The sequence below is a fragment of the Pagrus major genome, chromosome 16 (assembly GCF_040436345.1).
Source record: "Pagrus major chromosome 16, Pma_NU_1.0".
Classification (NCBI taxonomy): domain Eukaryota; kingdom Metazoa; phylum Chordata; class Actinopteri; order Spariformes; family Sparidae; genus Pagrus; species Pagrus major.
In genome coordinates, this window is record NC_133230.1 from 14,791,480 (window position 1) to 14,814,899 (window position 23,420).

General features: G+C 41.5%; 3 protein-coding genes across 3 annotated transcripts; 1 reads left to right on the forward strand and 2 right to left on the reverse strand.

Annotated features, from left to right (window-relative positions):
• Window positions 1-176: 176 nt before the first annotated feature.
• Window positions 177-3,485, reverse strand: LOC141010902 (tetranectin-like). The gene is made up of 3 exons (XM_073484056.1): window positions 3,389-3,485; window positions 3,108-3,206; window positions 177-1,228 (listed from the first exon to the last, which is right to left on the reverse strand). The coding sequence occupies exons 1-3, from the start codon at window positions 3,483-3,485 to the stop codon at window positions 837-839; spliced, it is 588 nt and encodes a 195-aa protein (XP_073340157.1). The 3' UTR covers window positions 177-836.
• Window positions 3,486-4,974: 1,489 nt separating this feature from the next.
• exosc7 (exosome component 7) lies at window positions 4,975-7,384 on the reverse strand. The gene is made up of 8 exons (XM_073483863.1): window positions 7,268-7,384; window positions 6,995-7,096; window positions 6,717-6,811; window positions 6,004-6,169; window positions 5,849-5,919; window positions 5,642-5,765; window positions 5,398-5,553; window positions 4,975-5,140 (listed from the first exon to the last, which is right to left on the reverse strand). Exons 1-8 carry the CDS (start codon window positions 7,322-7,324, stop codon window positions 5,036-5,038), a joined length of 876 nt encoding a protein of 291 aa, XP_073339964.1. The 5' UTR covers window positions 7,325-7,384; the 3' UTR covers window positions 4,975-5,035.
• Window positions 7,385-9,326: 1,942 nt separating this feature from the next.
• LOC141010907 (palmitoyltransferase ZDHHC3-like) lies at window positions 9,327-21,868 on the forward strand. Its single transcript, XM_073484063.1, has 7 exons — window positions 9,327-9,683; window positions 14,343-14,674; window positions 15,806-15,930; window positions 16,742-16,838; window positions 17,297-17,378; window positions 17,606-17,736; window positions 19,577-21,868. The coding sequence occupies exons 2-7, from the start codon at window positions 14,372-14,374 to the stop codon at window positions 19,733-19,735; spliced, it is 897 nt and encodes a 298-aa protein (XP_073340164.1). The 5' UTR covers window positions 9,327-9,683; window positions 14,343-14,371; the 3' UTR covers window positions 19,736-21,868.
• The last annotated feature ends 1,552 nt before the right edge of the window (window positions 21,869-23,420 follow it).

The following is a 23,420-nucleotide window of genomic DNA, read 5'->3' on the forward strand; positions in this document are numbered from 1 at the left end:
TTTTGGGGAAACACTTCACCGACATTTATACTTTACGCTTTCTTGCCAAGCTTTTGATGAGAAGATCGACACCACTCTTCCACACGAGACTTGTATCAACTTCTCATCTAACACTCGGCAGGAAAGCAAATACCTGTACTATAGTATTTTTCCTTCAAGAAATGACAATAGACAAGTAAGTTTCCATAGTTTATTGATGGTGAGGTTACATCAGGTTAGACATTATAGGAGACTAGACACTAGCAAACTGAATTAATCTCTTTGAAGAAGATATTTGCAAGATTGAGTTATTAATTCAAGATTAATGCAATAATTATACATCTGGCTCAATGAGAGTCTTGTCGTAATAATAAAGTAGTGAGATTTTAACCAGTGGCTCTCAACCTGTAAGTCATGGAAGTTACACCCATTTTTTATTTGTGAAAGTTGCCAGCACCGACACACACACCTTTGGTTGCAGGGATACTGGTGTTTTTGAAATATGAACATCCATATTTTTTTGTATAAAAGACATCAGAAATCACTGATTTCCTTTGGAGGAGATAATGTCCCGTAATCTCTTGTTTGTCCTAAACTGAACTGAACTTTGGTTTTTCTTGTAACCACAGGGAATGCTGCAAATGACATATCACCAAATCCATTTAGGCAAAAATAACAGCGTTATACATCGCTGTCACATGCAACTGACTGACTTCTAGATCAGAATTTAGTCCAAAACCAGATGAGAACCACTGGATTTAAACTCCTTTAGGGATAGCAGGCAAAAGGGGGTGTTGCAGCAGTGAGAGTGCACAGTGAAAGCAGCTATAACCATGCGCAGTCTATGATGAGATTAATCAAACAATGTTGAACTGGCAGATGGACGGCTTCTCCTCACGACAGTTCTCGTCCAGCCACTTCCCACGGGCGGCCCCGGACAGGGCCGCGCAGTTCTGGGACTGCCCGCCGTCCGGCTGAGGACGTTCCCAGTTTTTGTATGTGATGCTGGAGCCGGTCTGATCCACCCAGACGCCCTCGGTCATCATGTCGTTGATGCCCAGCCAGACCTGCTCATCTGGGCCGATGCTCCGGCGGATGTAGTCTCTGAGCTGGTCGTTCTCGTCGCTGGACGTGGGCGTACCGAGGACGCCGCCCAGGTTGTTGCAGTCCTCACTGGCAGTGTGATAGCGTTTCCTCAGAGGTTCAGCCAAGTAACACTTTCCGTGGATCTTTTCACCTTTCAGACAGACTGAAGAGAATAAAACAGGGGCGGATGGTGAGATAAACAGGGATTCAGTGTCTGTTTCATTTGGGTATATTTCTAAAGTGAATAAAAGTACTTCTGTGGTATTTTGGCACAACGGGCTCGGCCATAATGAGCAACATGAGGAATAACTGCTTTTTTTTTTGGATTTACAGGAACACCTGGAGATAATTTAGTGTTCTGAACATGAGTTCAGAAGTGTACCGGACACGTGTTGTCCAGAGTAAAGCGTGTACTTTCAAAGGCGACACATGTGTCCCATCTGTGTTTATATGTAACAGAGACAAACCTCAGATTGTTGACTCCAACTTTAATACATACTGGGTGCCTTGAACAGTGTATTTACAGTGTATTTACTAAGTGACACGCTTTTGTCTGAATTATGAACATGACACTAATGGCTGCTTGCCCACCTCCACAGGTGATTATTAAGTAGGTTCAGCCACATGGAAGGAGTTCATCTTGCTCAAGGACACTTCAGCAGGTAAAATTTTGATTTCCAGGGCCGGATGAACTTATTCTGGGGCCCCAGGGGAAAAAAAATACTCCTGTTGACCCTCCAGCTGGCTTTCTGTGTATCAACTAGAGAGCATAATATAAACCGGGCCTTTGTTTTCTGGGCACCTCAGTTGTAGAAGTCCCCTCTTAACACTCATTTTTATCTGGCCTTGGTAATAGTTTTTAATAGTTTAATAGGTAACGCTTTACATTAAAAGGAACCGCTCACCCAAAAATGTAAATTCATTATCTACTCGCCTCCATGCAGATGAAAAGTCGGGTGAAGTTTTGTAGACCACAAAACATTTCTGGAGCTTCACAGCAAAACAGCATCGCAGCATTCTCCTACACAACTGAAGGAGATGGGGGGAAAAACAGATTTTCTGAAAAGACTTTATTTACACCCTTGATGTTAACGCTAACGCTTTTATCTTCAGCTTAAAAAAGGGTGTAAATAATGTCTTTTCAAACAAATTTGGGATGTTTGGGCTTCCAGAGACTTGGAGTTCACCGTGCAAGCTTTATGGAGCCATATTATGTTGTTTTCTTACATTTTAAAACAAGTCCCCGTCTACTTCAGTTGTTTAGGAGAAAACTGCAACGCTGTTTTGCTGTGAAACTCCACTCAACTTTCCATCAGCGTGGGGGTGAGTGGATGATGACTGAATTTTCATTTTAGGTTTGAACTGTTCCTTTAATGTCCTTGAATTAAGCGTTATTTAAAAGGTAATAAGCCCGTACAAATCTGCTGCTTAATAAGATTATTCTGTGTTAATAAGACTGCATAATTGTTAATAATAGCATTACAAACACACTTCAGTTCAGTTTACTTACTTATTATTTAATTGTTAAACCTTTACTAAGCATTGTTGCTGCTTTTATAAGATTAATACATACTTAATTAAACATTTATTGGCAGAAAACTATGCACTTATTATCAGTTGATCTAAAGTGAGATCAAAGCCTTATTAAGCTTGACAAGTTGCTTATAAATATCGTATAATCTAACAATAAATGGGTCTATGATGCTATAATTAACATTTGAAAAGTCTTCTACCTATTAACTAATGATTATTACAAGAGACTTAATATATAGAGTTACCTTAAAAGGTTTTTATTATTATTGTTATGAAAATTAACAGTAGATTTTGACAAACGGTCCCTCTACAAGCCAGAGCCACAAGATTACATAACAATGCACAACCCACATCAGTAGATATTATACTTCAGTATTGTAAATTCTTTGACTCCATCACGTTAAGTCCTTGTTAGGGCACTTTTAGCCGTTCTGAAGGGAAATTATTTGCATCCCTTTAATGTAAACATGATCAGATTCATGCTCAAGCTCTTCTACAGTCGAGCTCACCTGTCTGCAGGGCTTGTTGTTCCTTCAGTAAGTTGAGCTCCTGCACGATGTCGTCGATCTGCTTCTGAAGCTTCTCAACAGCAGCATCCTTAGTCGTATCTGAGTCCAACAACACCAGAGACACGAGGAAAATCACATCAGGTGAGTCAGATATTTGAGCACGTGATCATAAAGTATAGAAGAAAAACAAGAATACTTGATTTGAGATATGTAAAACAACTCATAACAGAAACATAAATTCACATCATTTGTATTTCTTCCCACAGATTGTTGTTTTCTACCTTTTTTCACCAGTTTCCTCTTCGGTGGCGTCTGCTGAAACGAGCAGTTGACCAGCAGCAGGACTCCCAGCAGCACACACAGTCCTTTGAACTCCATGGTCGGACCTGTTGAATGAGGCTGCTCCAACGTGGACGCTTGCAATTTATCTCTCCCCCCCCCTCTCTCCCTCCTCTTCTTTCTCACACCCTCCCTCTCATCTCTTCCAAACAGGGAAAAACACTGAAGCCATTTGCAGGAATAACAGTCTGACCTCAGGAGTTTGTGTGTGTCTGGCTCCAGACACACACATGTGGAGGGCCAGTACTGACCAGAGCCAGGACTGGAAAGCAGGTGGAGACTGGCAGGACGAGACGGTGTGAAGCACTTATGAGCTTTTATGAAAGAGAAATAAACAAACACTGATTCATCTGTTGCATGAATGCCTAAATTAAGTTAGTTGTGGTTTATTTCTTGGCTCAAAAGACACGTTTGAACTTGAAAGAAAGAGACTTTGTTTCCTAAAAGTTGGCAAAATGGTGTTTTGGAAGTCCTCATTTGGAAAAACCTAAATATTTCCAGGTGTTTCTGGCAGCTGTGAGACACTAAAATCGAAAAATCTCTTATGAAATTTTGAATAACCTGTTTCATTCTATATCTTTTGTTTGAAAATCTTCAGTGAGAGCTCGAGACAAAAATAAGAGTTTGTTTTGGACCTGCCTGCTCTCAGCCTGCACACACACACACACACACACCCATACCACTACAGTCTGAGGGCTGAGTGGAAATGATCCAGTCACATCTGGACTTTCTGTAAGATTTCCATTTTACACAAACCACGACTGACACGTGGCACACACACAAAAGGACGCAGAGCGACGGTACTTTTCCTGTGCAGTTCTGTCCCGACAGCAACTCGAAGGATTGAACCTCACCTTTGCTTCTTTACCAAAAAATAATGAACTCATGCCTGGTGAGTGTTGAACAGAAGCTCCAGGACATTTGAAAATGTACAGTAGAGAAAGGAACATTCACTCTGGAACAGCTGGATATTTTGTGAAACACAATCCATCTGTAGTAACTTCTGTGATCATAAAATTGTTCTCAAGCAATAATAAATAACTTTAACAGTACAGGATCTCTACCACAGACTCTGATATGGTGGACAATCAGACCATTAGCTTTTAATAACCACATAGGTTCATGTATATTTACTTTATCTAGAGTAAGCCGGTTGCTCTAATAAGTCCATATATTCTCTGAGGCAGTTATCCACACTCTTGAACTTTTTTCTGCATTTGCCAGATTGGTTGTTTTCTCGTCAGAAACACAGATTTAATGAGGTGATTTGTTTGCTTTTGCCTCACATTTTCCAAGTTGTTTCATGAGCTAGAGTGCGTCTGGGCGGTAAGGCATCTACAAATTTAACACTGATGACGGCAGATAATCAATTACATTCATCCGTAACCTTTTTCACATCAGGGCAAAGACATAACACGTGCATGAGCGTGCCAACAAGGTCATAATTAAAGGATTATCTAAATCAGTTCTGACATATTTAAGATGTGACACCAATAAACAGTGTATTTATACAAAGACAAGAAGGCTGTACAAATTAAAGGTTTTATTAGAAAATTCTGTTATACATGTACATACATTCTGTTGACATCTTAACCGAGGAAGCCAACTTTCTGTTGCGTCTTTCCCAAACTCTCCTCCTGCTGCAGCAGCTTCATGAGCGGAGCATGAAGAGCCTTCCCGACCCGTTTACCTGCCTGGAGACAACAAGATACCTTAGTACCTTTCTGTTTACTTTAGGAATTCCTTCTCTAATAGGGAGATCATTTTTTTCCTGTCTTTGTCATGACATTTTTATGTGGCGATTAGTAATGAGGCCCTGATTATTAGCTCGATGGCTGCTCCTTTTTTTCGCAGAGGCAACTTTTAAATCAAAACAAAATCATACCACATTATGCTAATGTTTCATCTGAGGTGAGAGGCCCAGATGGCCAAAGAGGAGGCCTGGACTCACCTCTGTCATTTCGAAGATGCTCTCTGGATCCAGGCTGCCTCCGCCCACCTTCCTCGTGCAGGTGACGGCGCCCTTGTGCGTGACAGCGATGATCAGGCTGGCCACAGAGCAGGCCTTCTCCTGCAGAGTCGCGTCCACTACGTGCCGGTGTCCCACCTGCAGTAAAACATGCAGAGTCAGGGGAGCCAAGAGGTGTTTATGTTTAACTGTTTGCGTTTTAATGAGCTTTAAAAAGTGAGCTTACCTTGCACAACGTCACTATACAAGGAACGTTTTCTACGTTGAGTCTCATACAATCATACGGGTCGTCTGACAGCTCGATTTCCTTCCCTCCTTCTTCATCAGCTGATATGTGCACTCTGGGAATTCTGTCAGTGAGATAATCAGAAGACTGTAAGCTTTAACTTCACTGAACAAGAATTTTCTCGACGCAAACAAACACTTCACTCACTTTGTGTTGAAGAGAGCTGCCTTTATAGCTACTGAGATGGCATCGTACAGGTTTCCATCACACTGCAGGAGCTGCGGAAATATAATCAGTGTGAGATTTTACCTTTGTGAGGACCGTGGTACAGAATACACACATTATCGGACGCTGCCACTCACCAGCACATCCACATAGAGGACCCAGCAGTGTTCTCCTGCACAGATGCAGAGGCCTTTCAGGTCCACGCTGTGTTTGTTGTTAAACACTTTGTACAGAGTGTTGCTCAGCTCCGTCCCCAGCTCCTCGCCTCCTCTGCCCTCAAACTCGGGGGTCGCATTGGCCGAACTAGTGACGGAAGGAGAAAACAAGCGAATAAACATGTGAGGTAACAAAATATCTCTGAGTGCAATGACTCTCACTATCCACAATCACTGGGATGTGCTGGAGACGCATCTCACAGATGATACAACACTACCCCCTAGTGGCAAGGCATCCATCAAAACACTCCCATAAACACCATTCTTGTTGGTTATGATCACATGTTTGTCTGAGACACTTTAACATTTGATTCAATTCACAATATATAGTTTTGAAACAATGATTGAGTTGAAATTTACATAAAAAGCTGAACGCTTACAAATAGTACCTGGATGTCAAATGTCATCATAATGCACAGCTACTTTTTGGTCAAACTTTGACTAAAGTTTTTATGCTGTCTTTAAATACAACTGATCACAAAAAGGTAATGTTTCAGATAATTGGGCTACACTACATTTGTTTAAAGCTTGATTACTGTGTCTCTTATGTAGACATGGTTAAGTAGAGTGTTTTCATAACTGTGTGATTTGGTGAACAAATCTATAAAAATTAAACAAATATGCACCGTTCCTACCAATCAACAAAGAACTCCAAGTAGCCTTCATCTGGCAGCATGGGCCTTGGTTTTCCAATTTCAGTCTTAATCCCAACTAGAACCACTGTGTGCCCCTGAAACAGAGACAAAACAGAAAATAATAAGTAATATACAATAAATAAGACAGCACACATTAGCTAGGCTCTGGTGTAACTACTGAGTAGGAGTGGTCAGGTTGACTGAGGGTGCACAAGTTAAAAGTTTTAGAGCATCTTCTTGTTTTCATGGAGCCAACATGTAGGACCTCTGCACATTACCAGTGTGACTTTGGCCGAGCCGTCTGTGTTGGACACCACATCAGTCTCTATTTCCATGTGTCTGTAGTCCTCACAGCCTCTCCCGTCCACCCGTAAGTCATCCTGATGACAAGAACCAACATGTCAATAAACACTGCAGTCTCAGATATAGCTAATGCTAACACAGCTAGCTTAATTTCTGCCGTTAGAGTGCACGAGTAACTGTCATGGCGTTTATCCTGATTTCTTAACGTACAGCGGTAAAAGTCTGACGTAAAGCTGTTAAAAACTCACCCGTATACCGTGTAAGATGTACACTTTTTCAGCCTCACTAACTTGTACTGTTGCCATAATGTAGAAAACACTAGTCGCATGTGTGTGTGTGTCGCTTTTCTTCTACGTCATCAAACGACGACGACAGATTAGGAAAAAAAAAACGACGGTTCGCCTGCTTTGCTCACCCGGATGTCCCGGTAGTTATGAAGACATATGATTCCTATAGAGATGGAAGACCCCGCCCAACCGGTGCAGCTAGTTTGATAAAAACAGACTGCGAGCTTTAAAAAGTGGAGACATTTCACCAGGATGCTGAAAAAAAAACGACTTTAAGACAATATTTTAAGATAATTCATGAGCGTGTACAGCATATTTTCACGTATTGTCAAAGTCTTTAAATATGTAACCTCTGCTAAAGTGAAAATATTTGGTTTGATGTTTACAATCAGATTTGGCTCAGAATTAACACTTCTCATATTTTCCTCTGCAGTCAAAATAGAGACTATCTGATGTTATATTTTGAATGCTTTCAGCAGAGTCTGGACTTTCAGGCAGTTGTGGCTCCATCCTGGGACCTTCTGAGCAAGTGGAACAAATCTTTGTCATAATTAATGAACACCTGGTTCAGGGAAAGTTTAAAAAAAAAAGTAAAATGGAAAACAGGTTAATAACCACATCTGTCAATCTATTGTTAACGCACCAGGTGCACAGTGTGGCAATGAATTTTTAATTTATTTGACAATGAGTAACTTTATTTTGGGAACACACAAAGCTGGTTTACTACGGGCAAAGCCCCAGAGCTACAGGCTGCACGTAACAGGTGGGTTACGTGACGGTGTTGTATGGAGGCCACACAGTGTTTAAATCATTATCCATAACACCCCTCAATGTCAGCGATGGATGGTTTAATTTCTGTAAATACTTTTAAATTCTAAGACGTCGTAACGCCACCCTTGCTGTAGCGGTTTATTAATTTGTATGCAGCCCAAAAAACAACAACAGCCCTAAATCATGTAGGATACAAACTGCTGTAGCCAGGGCAGAGCCGGCTGCAGGGTTACAATAAAAAGTAACTAACTAACTAACTAAAAAGTTAGTCTAGTTTTTGGGAAAGTTAGGACAAGATTTCGGGATTGCAGATATCGACTTGTAATTCGGGATTGTCCCAGATTTTTCACCCTACTCTTTTATAATGGTGCTCTGTGGAGAAAATAACACGAGTGGCTACTGACCCAGGTCAAGTTATACCTTCATGACGAGGACCGCTCCCTTCTGTCGACATAAAAGTCTCAAAACACAACAATTCTTACACTGAACAAAAATATAAACACTTTTGTTTTTGCTCCCATTTTTCATGAGCTGAACTCAAAGATCTAAAACTTTTTCTATATACACAAAAGAACCATTTCTGTCAAATATTGTTCACAAATCTGTCTGAATCTGTGTTAGTGAGCACTTCTCCTTTGCCGAGATAATCCATCCCACCTCACAGGTGTGGCATATCAAGATGCTGATTAAGCAGCATGAATATTGCACAGGTGTGCCTTAGGCTGGCCACAATAAAAGGCCACTCTGAAATGTGCAGTTTTGCTTTATTGGGGGGGGGGGGGGGGGGGGGGTGTCAGAAAACCAGTCAGTATCTGGTGTGACCCCTAGATCCCCCTAACGACACACTAGACCTTTAGTCTATTATTACAATTTTATGATGAAATTAACTTTTTTCTAAATCAGCTTGCCACAAAGACATCAATCACTCAATCGACTATAGAAAAGCTGTGGAGCGTAAGAAACGAGGGGGCCCAGCAGCATTTGTTTTTGCCCGGTGGCCTCCCAACAGCTTCATCCGGCCGTGGTGGTCGAGGCAATGTAAATCACTTTGTAGGTTTTCCAAAAACACATATCAGACTTACGGATACTTTGGAAAGGACAAATGAAACAAGCTATCCCCCACAAATGTAGGCGGTGTGTGCCTCACATCAGTCGTATGATTGATCCATCCTTCATTGAGGGCGGTGCACCGTCAGGAGGACGAGCCGCCTGATAGCCTCGGCTCAGGGCAGCAACGCCCAATGAGAGCAGGAGACAGTGTCGGACTTCCTGGTTCGCTCTCGGTTGTGTTGTGTTGTCCTCCTGCTCCAAAAAAGCTCTTTTATAACGATAAGTAAGACACCCGGCCTGTTTTAAAGGCTCGGTCCCCGGGTGTGTTAGCGTACGAGCAGGTGAATTAGCTCCTCGTCGAAACCGAGGCGGCGGCGGTGAGAGCGGAGCTGCGGAGAGGAGCTGCCCGCAGATCGGTGAGGTTAGCCGGGATTGCGCTAACAGAGGGAGCGGCGGAGGAGACGCTCTCATTCTGGAGGTGTTTTGACTTCAGAAAAGGCTGGAAACTGAGACAGGACCTCGAGAAACTTTAGTCCACAAGCCAGGAGACTGCGAGGTATGTTTTTGTTAAACCTGCTTCAGTGTTAACTCTTGAAATAGTTGAATGTGACGTTCACGGACTGTTAACATCAACTACATCCAGATATCCTGCTGCAGCTGCCAGAGTTACTTCCTGCTCGGCTACTTTCTGGAAGTCCATTTATTTATAGCCCTAAAAAGGCCATAATAACTGCATGATAAGGTCATTTATAATTCCCCTTTTTCTTGAACTCATCTTCAGGGAGGTCAGAAGTCAATTAGCCAGAAAACACCCTCCCAGGATCAGACTCAGGGGCACTTCAGACATGTTTAAGGTCACTAACACAAATCAGTCAAAGCTGGAAAATAGTGTGTTTCTACCCATGCATTCATTAGAGTAATACTTTACAGGTGAAATTATTTGAAATGCAAGAATCAAGATGGAAGTAAATGAATTCTGGTCTTGAAATGTCTCAAGTGGGCCAGAAACCAGGGCTGGACAATACCTCATTAATATATCATATCCTGAAATATTGCCCAAGACTTTGATTATGGTTTTGTCTTCATACAGTTGTTGTCTTTTCCTGATTTTAAAAGCTGCATTACAGTACAGTGATGTCATTTTTTTCACAACTTTCCAGACCGGTCCAGTTCTACTTGTTCTCTTTACCTTCACGGTCATACGGGTGGAAACTCAGAGTAACTCACAATATGATTCATGATACGTTGCCCACGATAATTATAGTATTATAATACAGTGATTCTGCGATAATCAATATATTGCAAGGTAATAATCTAACAATATATCACGATATCTGTCTAACCGAGGAATACAAAACCCCCCCAAAAAGGCAAAGTCCATCATTTATATATTTACTCACTGCATTGTTGAGTCAGTCTTAGCTGACTGCAACTTGTCGAAGTCCAAGTGTGCCATCATTTAAATGTAAAATAGCCATAAACTTGCAAAAGGCTGAACAGTTCTGGAGTTAAAATTAACCATGTCTCACTAAATTATTTTCAATGTCGTGTGTAAATTAAGTTTACAGAGGTTTACACCACAAGGAGTTATGATGTAGTGACTCAGGTAAGTGAAACTTTGAGGGGAACCTGTTTAGTTTCAGAGTCGTTAGGGCCTCTTATCGTTAAGGCTCGGTGAGTACAGGTGTGAATGGGTGTTAAGCTGTCTGAGGAGGGATCGCCACTAATGTAGTAATGTAATGTAATTCAGTTACGAACTTACAGACATTACGTACGTAACGTTTTAACTGTAGTCTTCTGGGTGAAAGTCCTGTGCTTGTTTATCCCATCCATCCACCCTGTTTACTCCCTTTCTACTTCACCTGAATTCCTCCTTAGATGCCATGATAATCACTATGACAACGAGAGGTCGCCGCCTCACACAAACATCACTATGGGTCGTAATGAGCGGCTTTCACAGGCTTTCGCTGTTTTGATAATGGATAAAACATTTTTTTAGGCAACATTCACTTGTTAAAGCTTATTAAATGTCGTCAGTCAGTGCTGTCATGCATTCTAGCAGCTGGGTTAAATCATTAATTGAATATTTGAGTCACTGCTACTGCATAAATCTGTCACTTTCACATACTACATCTAATATTACAGTACTGCAGAGGCATCGTGGTTGTGGTATTTCACATTGGCAAAGAATAACACAGCAACACTTCACTGTTCTGGAGCTGCAGTAACGTGAATAGCTTCTGTTACAATCGAGTCACTGTCAGTTAGTTGTTTTCATGCTAAAACCAGCCATTCACTGAGAGAAATCTATAGACTCATTCTTCAGTCTGCAAGAAAAGAAACCGTTGACTTGCTCTGTAGTGGTTAATCAACTCTGGTTTTACAGTCAGTCTCACTCCAAGACTTCTGAGTGGTTTATTATAGGAAGTCCTGTCTTTATCTCCACAGATTCAGGGTCATGGAAGCTTTGTTGGTTTGATAATGGAGTGAAACATTAAAGTCTACATAACAATTACATTGTCAAGCGTCCCGTATGCCCCCCTCGCTGGAACGAGCTTCTCTTGAACTGGCCTGCTGCCACCAGCTGAATCAGATCTATACTGGTAAACAGTCACATGAAGTACCAACTGTTAGCTTAGACTGATAAAACAAAAACCCGTTTAGCAAGTTTTTTTGTTTTTTTTGCAAGCTCTTGATATGAAATTACATTTAACAGAGAAGCAAAAAGCCTTAATGTGATTTCCTGTGCTGACATTTTGTTTGATCTGAGGATACAGCTGGAACAAATGGTCAAATAATCGATCAGTCGATCATTTTTAAAGCAAAAATGTCAAAAATTGCTGGTTTCAGCTTCTTAAATGTGTGGGTGTGCTGCTTTTTTTGTCATATATTATCTATTATTGTTAATATCAGTTGGAAGGACCCTTAAAGGAACGAAAACAGGAGGGCTTTTATTGTTGAACAAACTCTTTATTATAATTTCACAAAATATTATGTCCTGACAGTGATGAAACTTGTTTGGTGTAATTCAGTACCTTAGATAAGCAAATGGGTACAATATGATAACTGTCAGTTATCAAATATATTTTTGTAGGGCATGTTTTAATACACATAGCCAATTTAAAGTGCTTTACATTGTACATTTAAACATTGTGACGCACATTAAAACATTAGAAAGCACTGTAAAGATATTAGAAAGAGGAATATTGAATGAAAACCTGGATTTAAAGCTGACCTGACAGGCACAGAAGATTTATATAGTAAAAGACAACAAAATGTTTCCTGGTCCCAAAACATTCATTCATGTATAGACTGGCACCAGTGGATAAAGTATAAAGAAATATTAAATGGAAATACTAAAGTACAAGCACCTCAGAATTGTACTACAGTATGTGTGCCAATATCTTTACATTCACTGCTCGCTGCCACTGGAGCCAAGACAGATGGTACAATAATCCCTCGCCTTCTAGTGAAAGTGATAGCAGCAGCAGACACAGCAGACCTCCGACATGACCTCCCACAGCGCCTGACTCCTGCCGTGTGATGACAAGTGTGGTGAAGAGGGTTAAGAGGCTACGCAGCAGGGTTTGAGTCGGCCGTAGCGTATTTTGAAAAGGTCGTTCCAACCAGGAAGTACATTGTTAATCAAGACATCGCCCTCCTCTCTGTTTTCAGAGTTGGAGTTGGAAGGTTGCAATCAGCCGTACTGATGGATTCATTCTGTTTTTTTGAGAACTAATCCCTGTTGAAATTTACAGCTATCATCGTAGAGCTGTTTGGCTTCACTCTCAGACTGGGAGTGCTGCCTGACGATGACTAATTCAAGCAATATACCACAAACTTCTGCTCATTTTAAGACCTTTGTGTGGTGCTCATTGTGTAACTCTTGGCAGGATTTGTGTTTTATCAATGCTATTATTTCCATATTTGTTTTTCCTATCGCAAAAACCAAAAAGAGCCACGTCTCAAGACAAATCAAGTTCATTTTTATGTATCGCACTAAACATTATCTCATGACACATTCCACATAGAGCAGGTCTAGACCATACTAGTATTTAATTTACAGAAACCCAACACAGAAAGGTGGATGTCTTCAGCAGGTTGATCTTTCAGTGTGATGCTGGTATGTTGGTGCTGTGTGTAGAAAGAGTCTTGCAGGAGTGATCTGGACTCTTGCTGTAATGGACCGTGAGATGTTTTAGTTTAATCCAGAAATGACATAGATGAAATTCATCCCAAACCTCCTGTAGGAACACCACATCATTTTCTTTCTGATTAAATTCCCGTCTCTGGGGGAAGCATGTTTAACTACCTGGATCGTTGGTCGAGCCCTAATTAATGCGGACATTAAAGTGAGATTAGACTATCACTACTCAGTTAATGGATAGATTAAATCCTCAGGAACGACCCAGCAGGTTGATTTCACTCGGTGAGGAGTTCCCGTCTTCCTCAGAGCCTGTTTTTGGTTTTTCAGACGTTTTATCCCCTTTGAAGTCACATCATCTTTGTCAGACCTGCTTCATAAGTCTACCTCTCACAGCTGGACACACACAGCGCAGCTCAGTATGAATGTATAAGCTGTTTTGTTGACGCATTGTTTCCACTAAATGGTTTCTAAATCCAACACCGGCCTCTTCCTTTTGCTGCGGGATGAGTCTGGCTGTATTTCTTCGGCCTGTTGGGATCGGACCAGCCAGTGTTTGTTAATTCTTCCTCCTGAGTATTGTTCCTGAAGCTCATTTGCTGATTTACCGTGTTGTATTAGTATCTCTCTTAATGTTCCTTGAGGATGCAGAGCACTTATTAGATGCTTTACACCGACTCTTAATTGTTGTGGGAGGTAAAGCACTCAGAACAGGAAACGACTATCTGGCTGAAACGATTAGATGACTGACACGCAATTATTTTGAGAATCCACCAATCATTTAATTTATTTTTCCAATCAAGCGTTTTCTTGTTACAGTTTAGGTTGTTTGTTGGTATTTTTCACTATTTTCTGACGTTTTATAGACAAAACAATCAAGAAAATAATCTTCAGAATAACTGATAGTGAGAATAATTGATAGTTCCTTGCAGCCGTACACCAAAACCTTCCCTCATCAACATGTACTCGCTCCAAATCCTTCAGCTAATTCTCTAATTCCCTTCTTTCATTCTCTTCCCATCGCTCCGCTCCCCCTCTTCCTCTCCATCTGCCTCTCCTCCCTCCTCGCAGTATGTGGTTGGAGACACGGGTGTTGTAGAATGAAGAGCCCGGGGCACCGCACCAGGGACATCGAGCGGCAAGCTGGCTACCTGAAGCCCGAGCACTGCGCCCCTCCCCCGCCCCGCTCCGGCTCCGGCACCATGTGGTTCATCCGCGACGGCTGCGGCATCGTGTGCGGCGTCATCACCTGGATGCTGGTCTTCTACGCCGAGTTCGTGGTGGTGTTCGTCATGCTGCTGCCTGCCAAGAACGTGTTCTACAGCCTCTTCAACGGGGTGATCTTCAACGGCCTCGCTTTCCTCGCCCTCGCCTCTCACTTCAAGGCGATGTGCACAGACCCGGTCAGTCAGGAAAAAACTGAATCATACAGGCTGTATTACATCTTCTGATAAGCTGCCTCAAAATACTGCAACTAAACATGCCATCTAAGATAAACTGGAGAATATTGTTGATTTTTGTAGCTCAAAAATCTGGTTTTAATACCTGTAATATTTCAGTTACATCGCCCGTATGTGAATCTGTATGTTAAATCAGATTATCACAGTCTGATATCCCTTTCACACTCGACAAAAACACCCACACCCAAGTTGCCGTATAAATAATCTTCCGTTCGTCTTTGTTCAAGCAGCCTTTGAACACGGTTCAGTCGAGTTTAAAAGAGAGCCTGAACTAAAAGATTCATAAAAGTAGCCAGTGTCAGCTTCCCCTTTCCTTATTTCTCAGTTTGTACATCCTTGAGTTGAGGCAACAGGCTTTTTAACTAAATGAGACGTCCATGCTTCAGAGTTTTATTCCAAAAAGACGTCAATTAAATATGACGTCCAGCAGGCTGCATCTGTCTATTGTTTTGTAATGGCCAACAGTGTTTGACAAATTATATATTTGCTATATGCAGCTCCTCCGGCAAGCCTCCTCTCTCCTCGAGATGCATTGTAGGAATTGAGACTACCTTCAAGGTCGTCCATTAGATCAATTTCCAAGTCACAGGCAGGAGGACGGAGCAGAGAGGAGACAAGGAGTGATGAGGCCCGCACGCACTGAAAGCGACAATCGACGCCCCTCAGTTGAAGCCCGTCATTTCATGCTCCTATGGCGCATTGCAGGCATCAGATTTGAAATGTCAACACCACAGAATCGGCATTAATATGTCGTACTCGTACCCCTCTAAAGTGACCTCAGTTGTGCCCAACACATACAAAGACACATGCAGCTAGTCAAACCCAAAACAAAAACTCTGCGTCTGTCTTTGCATCGCTCTGACAGTCTCATTATGCTTTTGATGTGCGTTTGGTGATTGAAAACAATAGGTGGGCTTCAAATCACGAGTGTTAACTAATGAAGCCAAATCATACATTTTCATCAATTTCTTCGCTGTGAGCAGGAATTTCCATCTTTAATGAGCTTCTCCAGCTAAATGAATGACTGAATTTCTTGTCAATGAATCTTTTTTTTTCTTCTCCCCTCTCTCTCAGGGAGCTGTGCCTAAAGGGAACGCTACCAAAGAATTCATCGAGAGCCTGCAGCTCAAACCAGGACAGGTGGTGTACAAGTGTCCCAAGTGCTGCAGCATCAAGCCTGACCGAGCTCACCACTGCAGGTACAGCTTTCTGTGTCAGTGTGTAAATGTTAGAAAATATTAAGAGATCCCCCCGCAAACTCTGCGACTTCAAAGATCTGCTTAAGTCTGCACCTTACAGTCCCGATGCCTCTCTGTCTCTCACTGGGGACTCCTGCCTCCACCTGTGCCTGTTTTTTTCCTTTTCTTTATTTAGAGTAGCTGTGTAGCTTTTCCCTGCAGACTCTGCAGCTTGATAATAAGGAGTTCCCTCTGCGGCGGCTCAGTGGTTTCCCTGGGATCTCGAGGCGTGAAAAGCACAAAAACACTGCAGAGTAATTGAATTGTAAAGCCAGTGAGTCATTCTGTCTCAGAGGCAACAATGGGTGTCAGTTTGAATGAAATAGATTTTTTTTCCTGCAGAATATTATGAGTCATCCTTGTGGGTGTTTCAAATGATGGACTGCGATGATACACTCGTCTGTAAGAGTGATGTATTGCACACAGGATGGCAGCTTTTTAAATATAGATCACAACATTGGAAAACAAAGCAGACGGGTTGAGTTTGCCTTTCTGCTGTGTCAGGTGATAGATGGGGAGTCATCAGACCTGACTTGAGTCGTCAACCACCTGCAATTCTGCGAGATAAATAACCTCACACACACAAAGAGTCTAGACAACATGATAGAGAGCCGTCTGTTCTGGTCTCTCACATCCATCAGAAGCCCTTTTACACGTTTTATTCATGTTAAGTTTAGTCTTGTCCAACGACTTACCTATGCTGGAAGTAGCTACCTCTGTTTGGGATGCCTGCAGTATCCTTCATCTATATTATGTATCTGTGTGTCCGCAGTGTGTGTAAGCGCTGCATCAAAAAGATGGACCACCACTGTCCCTGGGTGAACAACTGCGTCGGAGAGAGCAACCAGAAATACTTTGTCCTCTTCACGGTGAGTCTCGAAAAACACCAGAGCCCCAAAACACACGTTGTAATCATTTACCTTGAAGCTCTTTTACTTGTTCACGTCATTTGCCAGTTTAAAATAAGCGAGTGCAAGAAAACACAGAACACAATGAACCCTTAAAAACACAGTGAAGAGTGCTCGAGCGGAAAATCAGAAGAGAGTTAAATACATTTGTAGGTTAACAGGAAATAAACACGTATTAACAACGCCTGTAAAATGGGTCAGCATTCATATCAACATACTCACTCTCACATTAACTACAGTTCTGTACCTCACACTCTACTTTAGCACATACACGGCCCTGATTTGTATATATTCAGCATGAAACACAGTCAGTTGTCCAGAGCCCTCATTTGTTTTTCAAATGTTGTTGTGATTGTTCCTGAGATTCTTATCCAAACACTAAATCAGTGCTTTGTTTTACTCTTTCTTTCCCCCCCCAGATGTATATTGCACTAATATCCTTCCACGCGTTAATGATGGTGGCGTTCCATTTTGTTTTCTGCTTTGAACAAGACTGGACAAGTAAGTAACACTTAACTGTTTTACTGCCATCCAACTTTATGTGCAAGTGTAGCTGATTATTCCCTTCAAAAGAGACTAGCTTGGGGAGATATTCTTAAAAGTTACGCCCTTATATCTCAGGATTTCCCATCATTATTTATGTATTAACACACCTGAAGGTTTTTACGCCTCATAGTTGTTCATATACGTGACAGATCGTTCTCTCTCTGCTCTCCCTCCCTCTCCAGAGTGCAGTAACTTCTCCCCACCATCAACGGTCATCCTCCTCATCCTCCTCTCCTTCGAGGGCCTCCTCTTTCTGATCTTCACTGCAGTCATGTTCGGGACCCAGGTCCACTCCATCTGTACCGATGAGACGGTGAGTCAAAGCAGGCATCATGTCACCACGAGTGAGGGATGGTTAAATTGTCCTTTGCTGGAGAATCAGCCTCCATCGGATCCGACCAGCTCTGTGGAAAATGAGCTACACTGGCTGTGACCTTCCCTGCAGGGTGCTGCAGTGTTCACTCAAACTTACAAAGGACGTGTCCTCACTGAGACAGCAGTCAGACTCATTTGCATTTGTATAAATTGTATTTATTCATTTTCAGCACAAAGTGAGTCAGAAGTAATTGTTGCATCAAAAGCGTTTTGCAAAGTTTTTAATATTTTATCTTAATAACGGATGCGGATTGTGGACAGAGATTTGCAGACTGAGCTCTTGCATCACTTCCAAGCATATTCATGATAAGGGAACATTTTTGCAATTTGATATAATATAATTACAAAACAACCATTTGTCCCAAGCTTATTACATTCACTGTGAAAGATGGATCCCAAAGGCTGAGATAATATTAGATATATTTTTCCTATGTGAGTTGCTGCTCTGTATCATAATTTTAGAAATGACAGAAAGGTTATTGGGTATTATGGAAGACGTTCTGGCCTCGAGTTGTTTACACTCAAACCATAACTGCTTTCCAGAAAACAAATTCTGGGGTGTTGTGATGACCAAAGGCTTTAAAATTGTAACCAACGTTGCGATTTTTCACGTGAAGCAGTAGCAAATGTTGGGTTTTTGCATTTGCAGTTACTTAAACGACATGAACAGTAAACAGTGAGGCTGATATCAAAGAGATAAAACCACAAACAGGAACGCTGGCTTTGTTTCCTGTGAATCGTATTTCCCCTGTCACCCAACAGATACGCAGGACAAATGTAAGTTTGCTAACATGTGGTTGAACTTACACAAGTTGCCTGCTGTTTACATAAATTTGTGTGCAGTAAAAACTCTGTTAAACAGTTGGACAGGAAGCTGCTCAGATGTAGAAGAACAAAAAATGTTATTAAAAAAGATTGTTACAAAGTTTGGTTTCTCTAATCTGTCCCGAGTAAACCCTCTGTCCCAAAGAAATCAATTCAAGGATCTCTGGTGTGCTATCAGTCCTCTTCAGCTTAGTTATTCCCCCACGAGTAAACCCTCTTCTTTAACAAGCCAATAAAGGATCTCTGAAAAAGAAAATAAACTCCAACGCTGTCTGGTGCACAGACTCATGTTCTCGCTGATACTCGATCCAGCATCTTAGGCTGTATCGAAGGCATTTCTGATGCTGGTATCGGTATTGGAACAACCAAAGTAATAATTGCTGAACATTTATGAAAATCGAGAGAATGTCTGTAATTCTCCACTAACAAACTCTCTAACAAAACCATAAAATGCCTAAAGAAAGTCAGTCAGAACAAATACAGTGAGGATCAGTGATAGATAGGCGCATGTTTATACATCGGTGTTCACTTTCTAGAATAAATCCTGTGTTCATACCGTCTGTCGTTGGCTAAATCAGAGCACAGATGTGAGTAGGAGCAGGTAATTGACTTATTGCCTCCAGGTAGGTTGAGATTAGTGCATTTTCTCATAATGTATCCGCTCAAACCACCCACGACGATGACTCACTGTGCTATAATATTCACTACAAAGATCATCTATTTCAGTCAATTTCAGTCTAATGCTGAGAAATGCTGAGGAGTGAGTCACCTCACCCCGAGAAAGACCTCTGAGAGACAAAACGAATGCAAGACGTGCTTAATTTTTAATCCCTTTGCTGTGGTTATTTTCTGCTGGCACATTAAAATTTAAACACACGCCTTGACTGTATGTTCAGTGGCAGCTTTGACTGGAGACTCACATCTTCTCCGGTTTGTCTGTCTCGTCCCTGCAGGGCATCGAACAGCTGAAGAAGGAGGAGAGAAGATGGGCCAAGAAGTCAAAATGGATGAACATGAAGGTGGTGTTTGGACATCCGTTCTCTATGGCCTGGCTGAGCCCCTTCGCAGCACCCGACCACGGCAAGGCAGACGTGTACCAGTACATTGTGTGAAAGCTGGACGCCGTTGCTGAGCTCTTGCTGGACTCTTGACTGATCAATCCTGGTCCGGACCTCAACGAGCATGAACTCCTCATAACCACTTCTACGTTTTTCTTTCATTCATGGATCTTCTTTTATTGATATGTCAGGGTGTTCTGCTCCAAGCTCGTCAAAGTATGTTTATTTTTTAACAAGTCACCTTCTTTTTTTGTGTTACTTCTCTCTGGGTGCTGACTGAAATAAATGAGGTGTAGCTGTAAAAAAAAAGAAAAAAGAAAAAGCTGGACAAGAAAACAAATAAGCGGCGACAACTTGACAAGAAGCACTTAATGAGATTTGGCGAAAAGCCACCAAGAGACTGAAATCTGCCTTCTCCGGAGTAATGTTTCCTGCAGTACGTCTGATCATTTCCTGCTTTCAAGACTAAACAATGTGAATTTGTAACTGAAGTCCAGAATGTCGTCGCCCGGAGCAGCACGGTCCCGGTGCCAAGACCGACGCCGGGTCTTTGTCTTCCTGTAAACATTTGCTGTGATCCCGTCACTTCTTCATCGCTGTACTTGTGTTGTCGCAATAGTCTTCTGCTGAACGCTCGTGGATGATTTTTGCCTTAGTGAATGGTGGCATCTGCTATTTTTAAAAGACATTTCTATTATTTTTGCCTTAATGTGTCAGTCGGGTCGGGCAGCATCACATCGGTTCATCCTGTTTTAAATGAGTTAGTTGTATCCTTTGATGCCAGATCACTGTGAAGGGACATTCAGAGGTTGTTGGGCGGAGAGCAGCAATAGCTGAAGTTATAATCCTTAAGATTTCAAGGCTTGGTTGATTTGGCATCACCTGTGGTTGCCGTGGTAACAGCAAGTGCAATTTTGACATGACAGCAGGCTACTGCAGCCAACCACCAGGGGGCGATTGAGGTGTTCTGGCTTCACTTCGGGCAGGCTGTCATGTCATCCATCTTTATTACAGTCACTGGTGCAGCCAAACGAGCTCAAGTTTTATTATAGAAGTCGATAATTGGCCATTTTTCCATCACGTTTCCATCGGCTACTGTGAATGTTAGGAGTTGGGCGCGTTGAGATGAACAGTTAATTCTTCCAGAAGAAGACGGTCCAACGAGATGACGGGAAGACAGATTTTCAATGGAAAACTGCACAAAAACAGGCCGGAAATGCCTCAGTGAGGCTGATACCAATGTTTTGAGAAGTAATGCTGTATCACATTCTTATCTCCTCTCCTGCCGACTCCACCACTAACAAAGAAAACCACTACATAGAGAGGTAAAGCCTGACTTTATCTAGGTTGATGGACTACTTCTGAAAAAATGCTGACCATAAATAGTATTAAAAAAAATGGGAAAATCGTAAGGATTATAATGTAAACATCACACACAGTCTTGTTTCTCGGCTTGTACAATAATGAAAGCTGCACTTCAGTTTGGTTGAGGTCGTTCCATCATGTAGTTTTTTATCAGTGTCCTTCTTTTATTTTTCATTATTTGACATCTGTGTGGTGAATCGAGCCGATCTCTTTGCATGAAAAAAAAAAACATTTCCATCACAGTCACCAGCTCAGATGGACTGTCAGGGAATAAAGCAATACACAAAGTGTAATTCACTCGCTCACAATTGATGGGATTAGGTGGGAATTTGGGGGGAAAAGAAGCCTTAAAGAATAAATGTGTGGCCACCAGTGTGAAAAGAAGAGAATCTGGGCCACTTCAAAGCATTTAAGACTAAAAATGCCTTCGCCCGAATGCGTTCGAAAGCCTTATTGTAATTAAAAAAACATGAGGGTGATGAAAGACACATTTGAACAAACACGATGCCAAATTCTTCACGAAGAGAGCCGCTGAAGTTACCGTTTAAAGAGTGGAGCATGGGTCAAGAAGGACATTTTCTCTTAGGCTTAGGAGTTTTTAAAAATGTAAAAAAACATTACCAACATGTTGGGATGCAACAGATGCTTTCCAGTTTACACATACAGTACACCAGCTTTCTTCTGTTTTTTTCTTGAGTTGTTCAACATGTTCTTTGTGGTCAGGTATGAATATGTACTGTGGACCACCATGTTTCTTTTTTCTTTTTGATTGTGGTATTTGTTTTAAGGGGAATGAAATAAAACTCTATGTATGTGACACAGCTTTCGGTTAAGTTTTATCTATTTTGCTTTAATTTTTGGCAGATAAGAGCCTCTCATAGTAATCAGCCTACAGCGAGATATAGCTCAGTAGCAAGGCAAACATGAAAAGTTCAATTACATCCAGATGTTCTGCTGCTGTCTGGCAACACAGCGGACCACCAGACTACACAGACTGTGAGAGTCGTCAACTCATCCTCAGGAATCCGCCATGAGAAATGTTTTTAATTTCAGAATCCAACTCGGCGTCAGGAATCAAGAATAACGTCACAGAAATAGCCAATTTTCTCGCTGATGGTTTGCTCATGTAGATCATTTAGAGGTATTAAATGGACTGTTTCATAACAAAACGTCCTTGTAGTACGTTAACATGACTGTTGTCTTTAAAATGATAGTTTACTTTTGTTATCTATCTTTAACACGCGTCTGTCAAAGTACAGATGGGGAAGGCATCGTGAACACTTTACGTATTTGAGACTACAGTGTAAAATCAATAAAACTGTAAAAATTCACTGTAAAAGTATGAAAATATATATATAAAAACAGTTACCATACCCCCCATTTTATTTTTGTTTTATTTCTCAACGATTCACAACCTTTGCACCTTTATTTTATTATATTTGTGAAGCCTGTGTGGTTGTCTGTTGGCCGTCGTCTGAAAACGTCAGGAATGACACTCAAAAATCAACTATCTCACCAAAAGGAGCTTTAAAGTATATTAATATATATATTATAAAGCACATTATGTACAACATGACATAAATAATGTCTCTGTTGCAGTGAGGCATCTGAGAGGGCTTCAAACTGATTAATGTTTGTCTTCTATTTTTACAAAACGTATTTAAAGGAAGGGAACCGGACAAATGGAGCATAAAGCTCACTGCGCGGGAAGATGCAGGCTAGCTCAAGGCTAACATCACGTCCAGCCTCATTAACTTCAGTGAATGCAAAGAGAGATGCCGCCGAGCTAAACGAGAAATGAGAAGCCCCCTGTTTGCTGCAGGAAGACAAACCTGCACATCCAGTCGAATACAAGTGTAATTCAAACTGTAATTCACCTCCAACTCAATTCATCTGGATGTAGAATAAAAGCTTTTCTGTTCGTGGAGCAAAGCCGTCACGAACATCCGACAGTATCTGAGTGATGCAGACGAGAATCTTGTTTGTCAGATGAGATGTTTATTCCATAATTCCGTGATTCTTCTCTCAGCGGAGATGACATTTTACATTTTACACACCCTCTTTGAGTGTTTTTCCTATTAACAGAATATATTTACACTTTTACAAATGTTTGTTTCACATAAGACACATTATGAAGAGTTTATATCAGAGCTCACAGAGTCGCTCCCTCTAATCACACGCACTCTCGATTGGCGTTAAAAAGGTCAACGTGTTTAAATTTGTTTATGCAGCCGCGGCCTCGGATTAAAGCGGCAACCGAGCTGCACATACTTTAAGTTGAATAGTAACCAACAAAGCAAAATCAGTCTCTTTTTCTAATCTTCTGCTGAGACTGAACAAAGGTTGTTGTCCTCTGAGAAGCTCTGGTATCAAC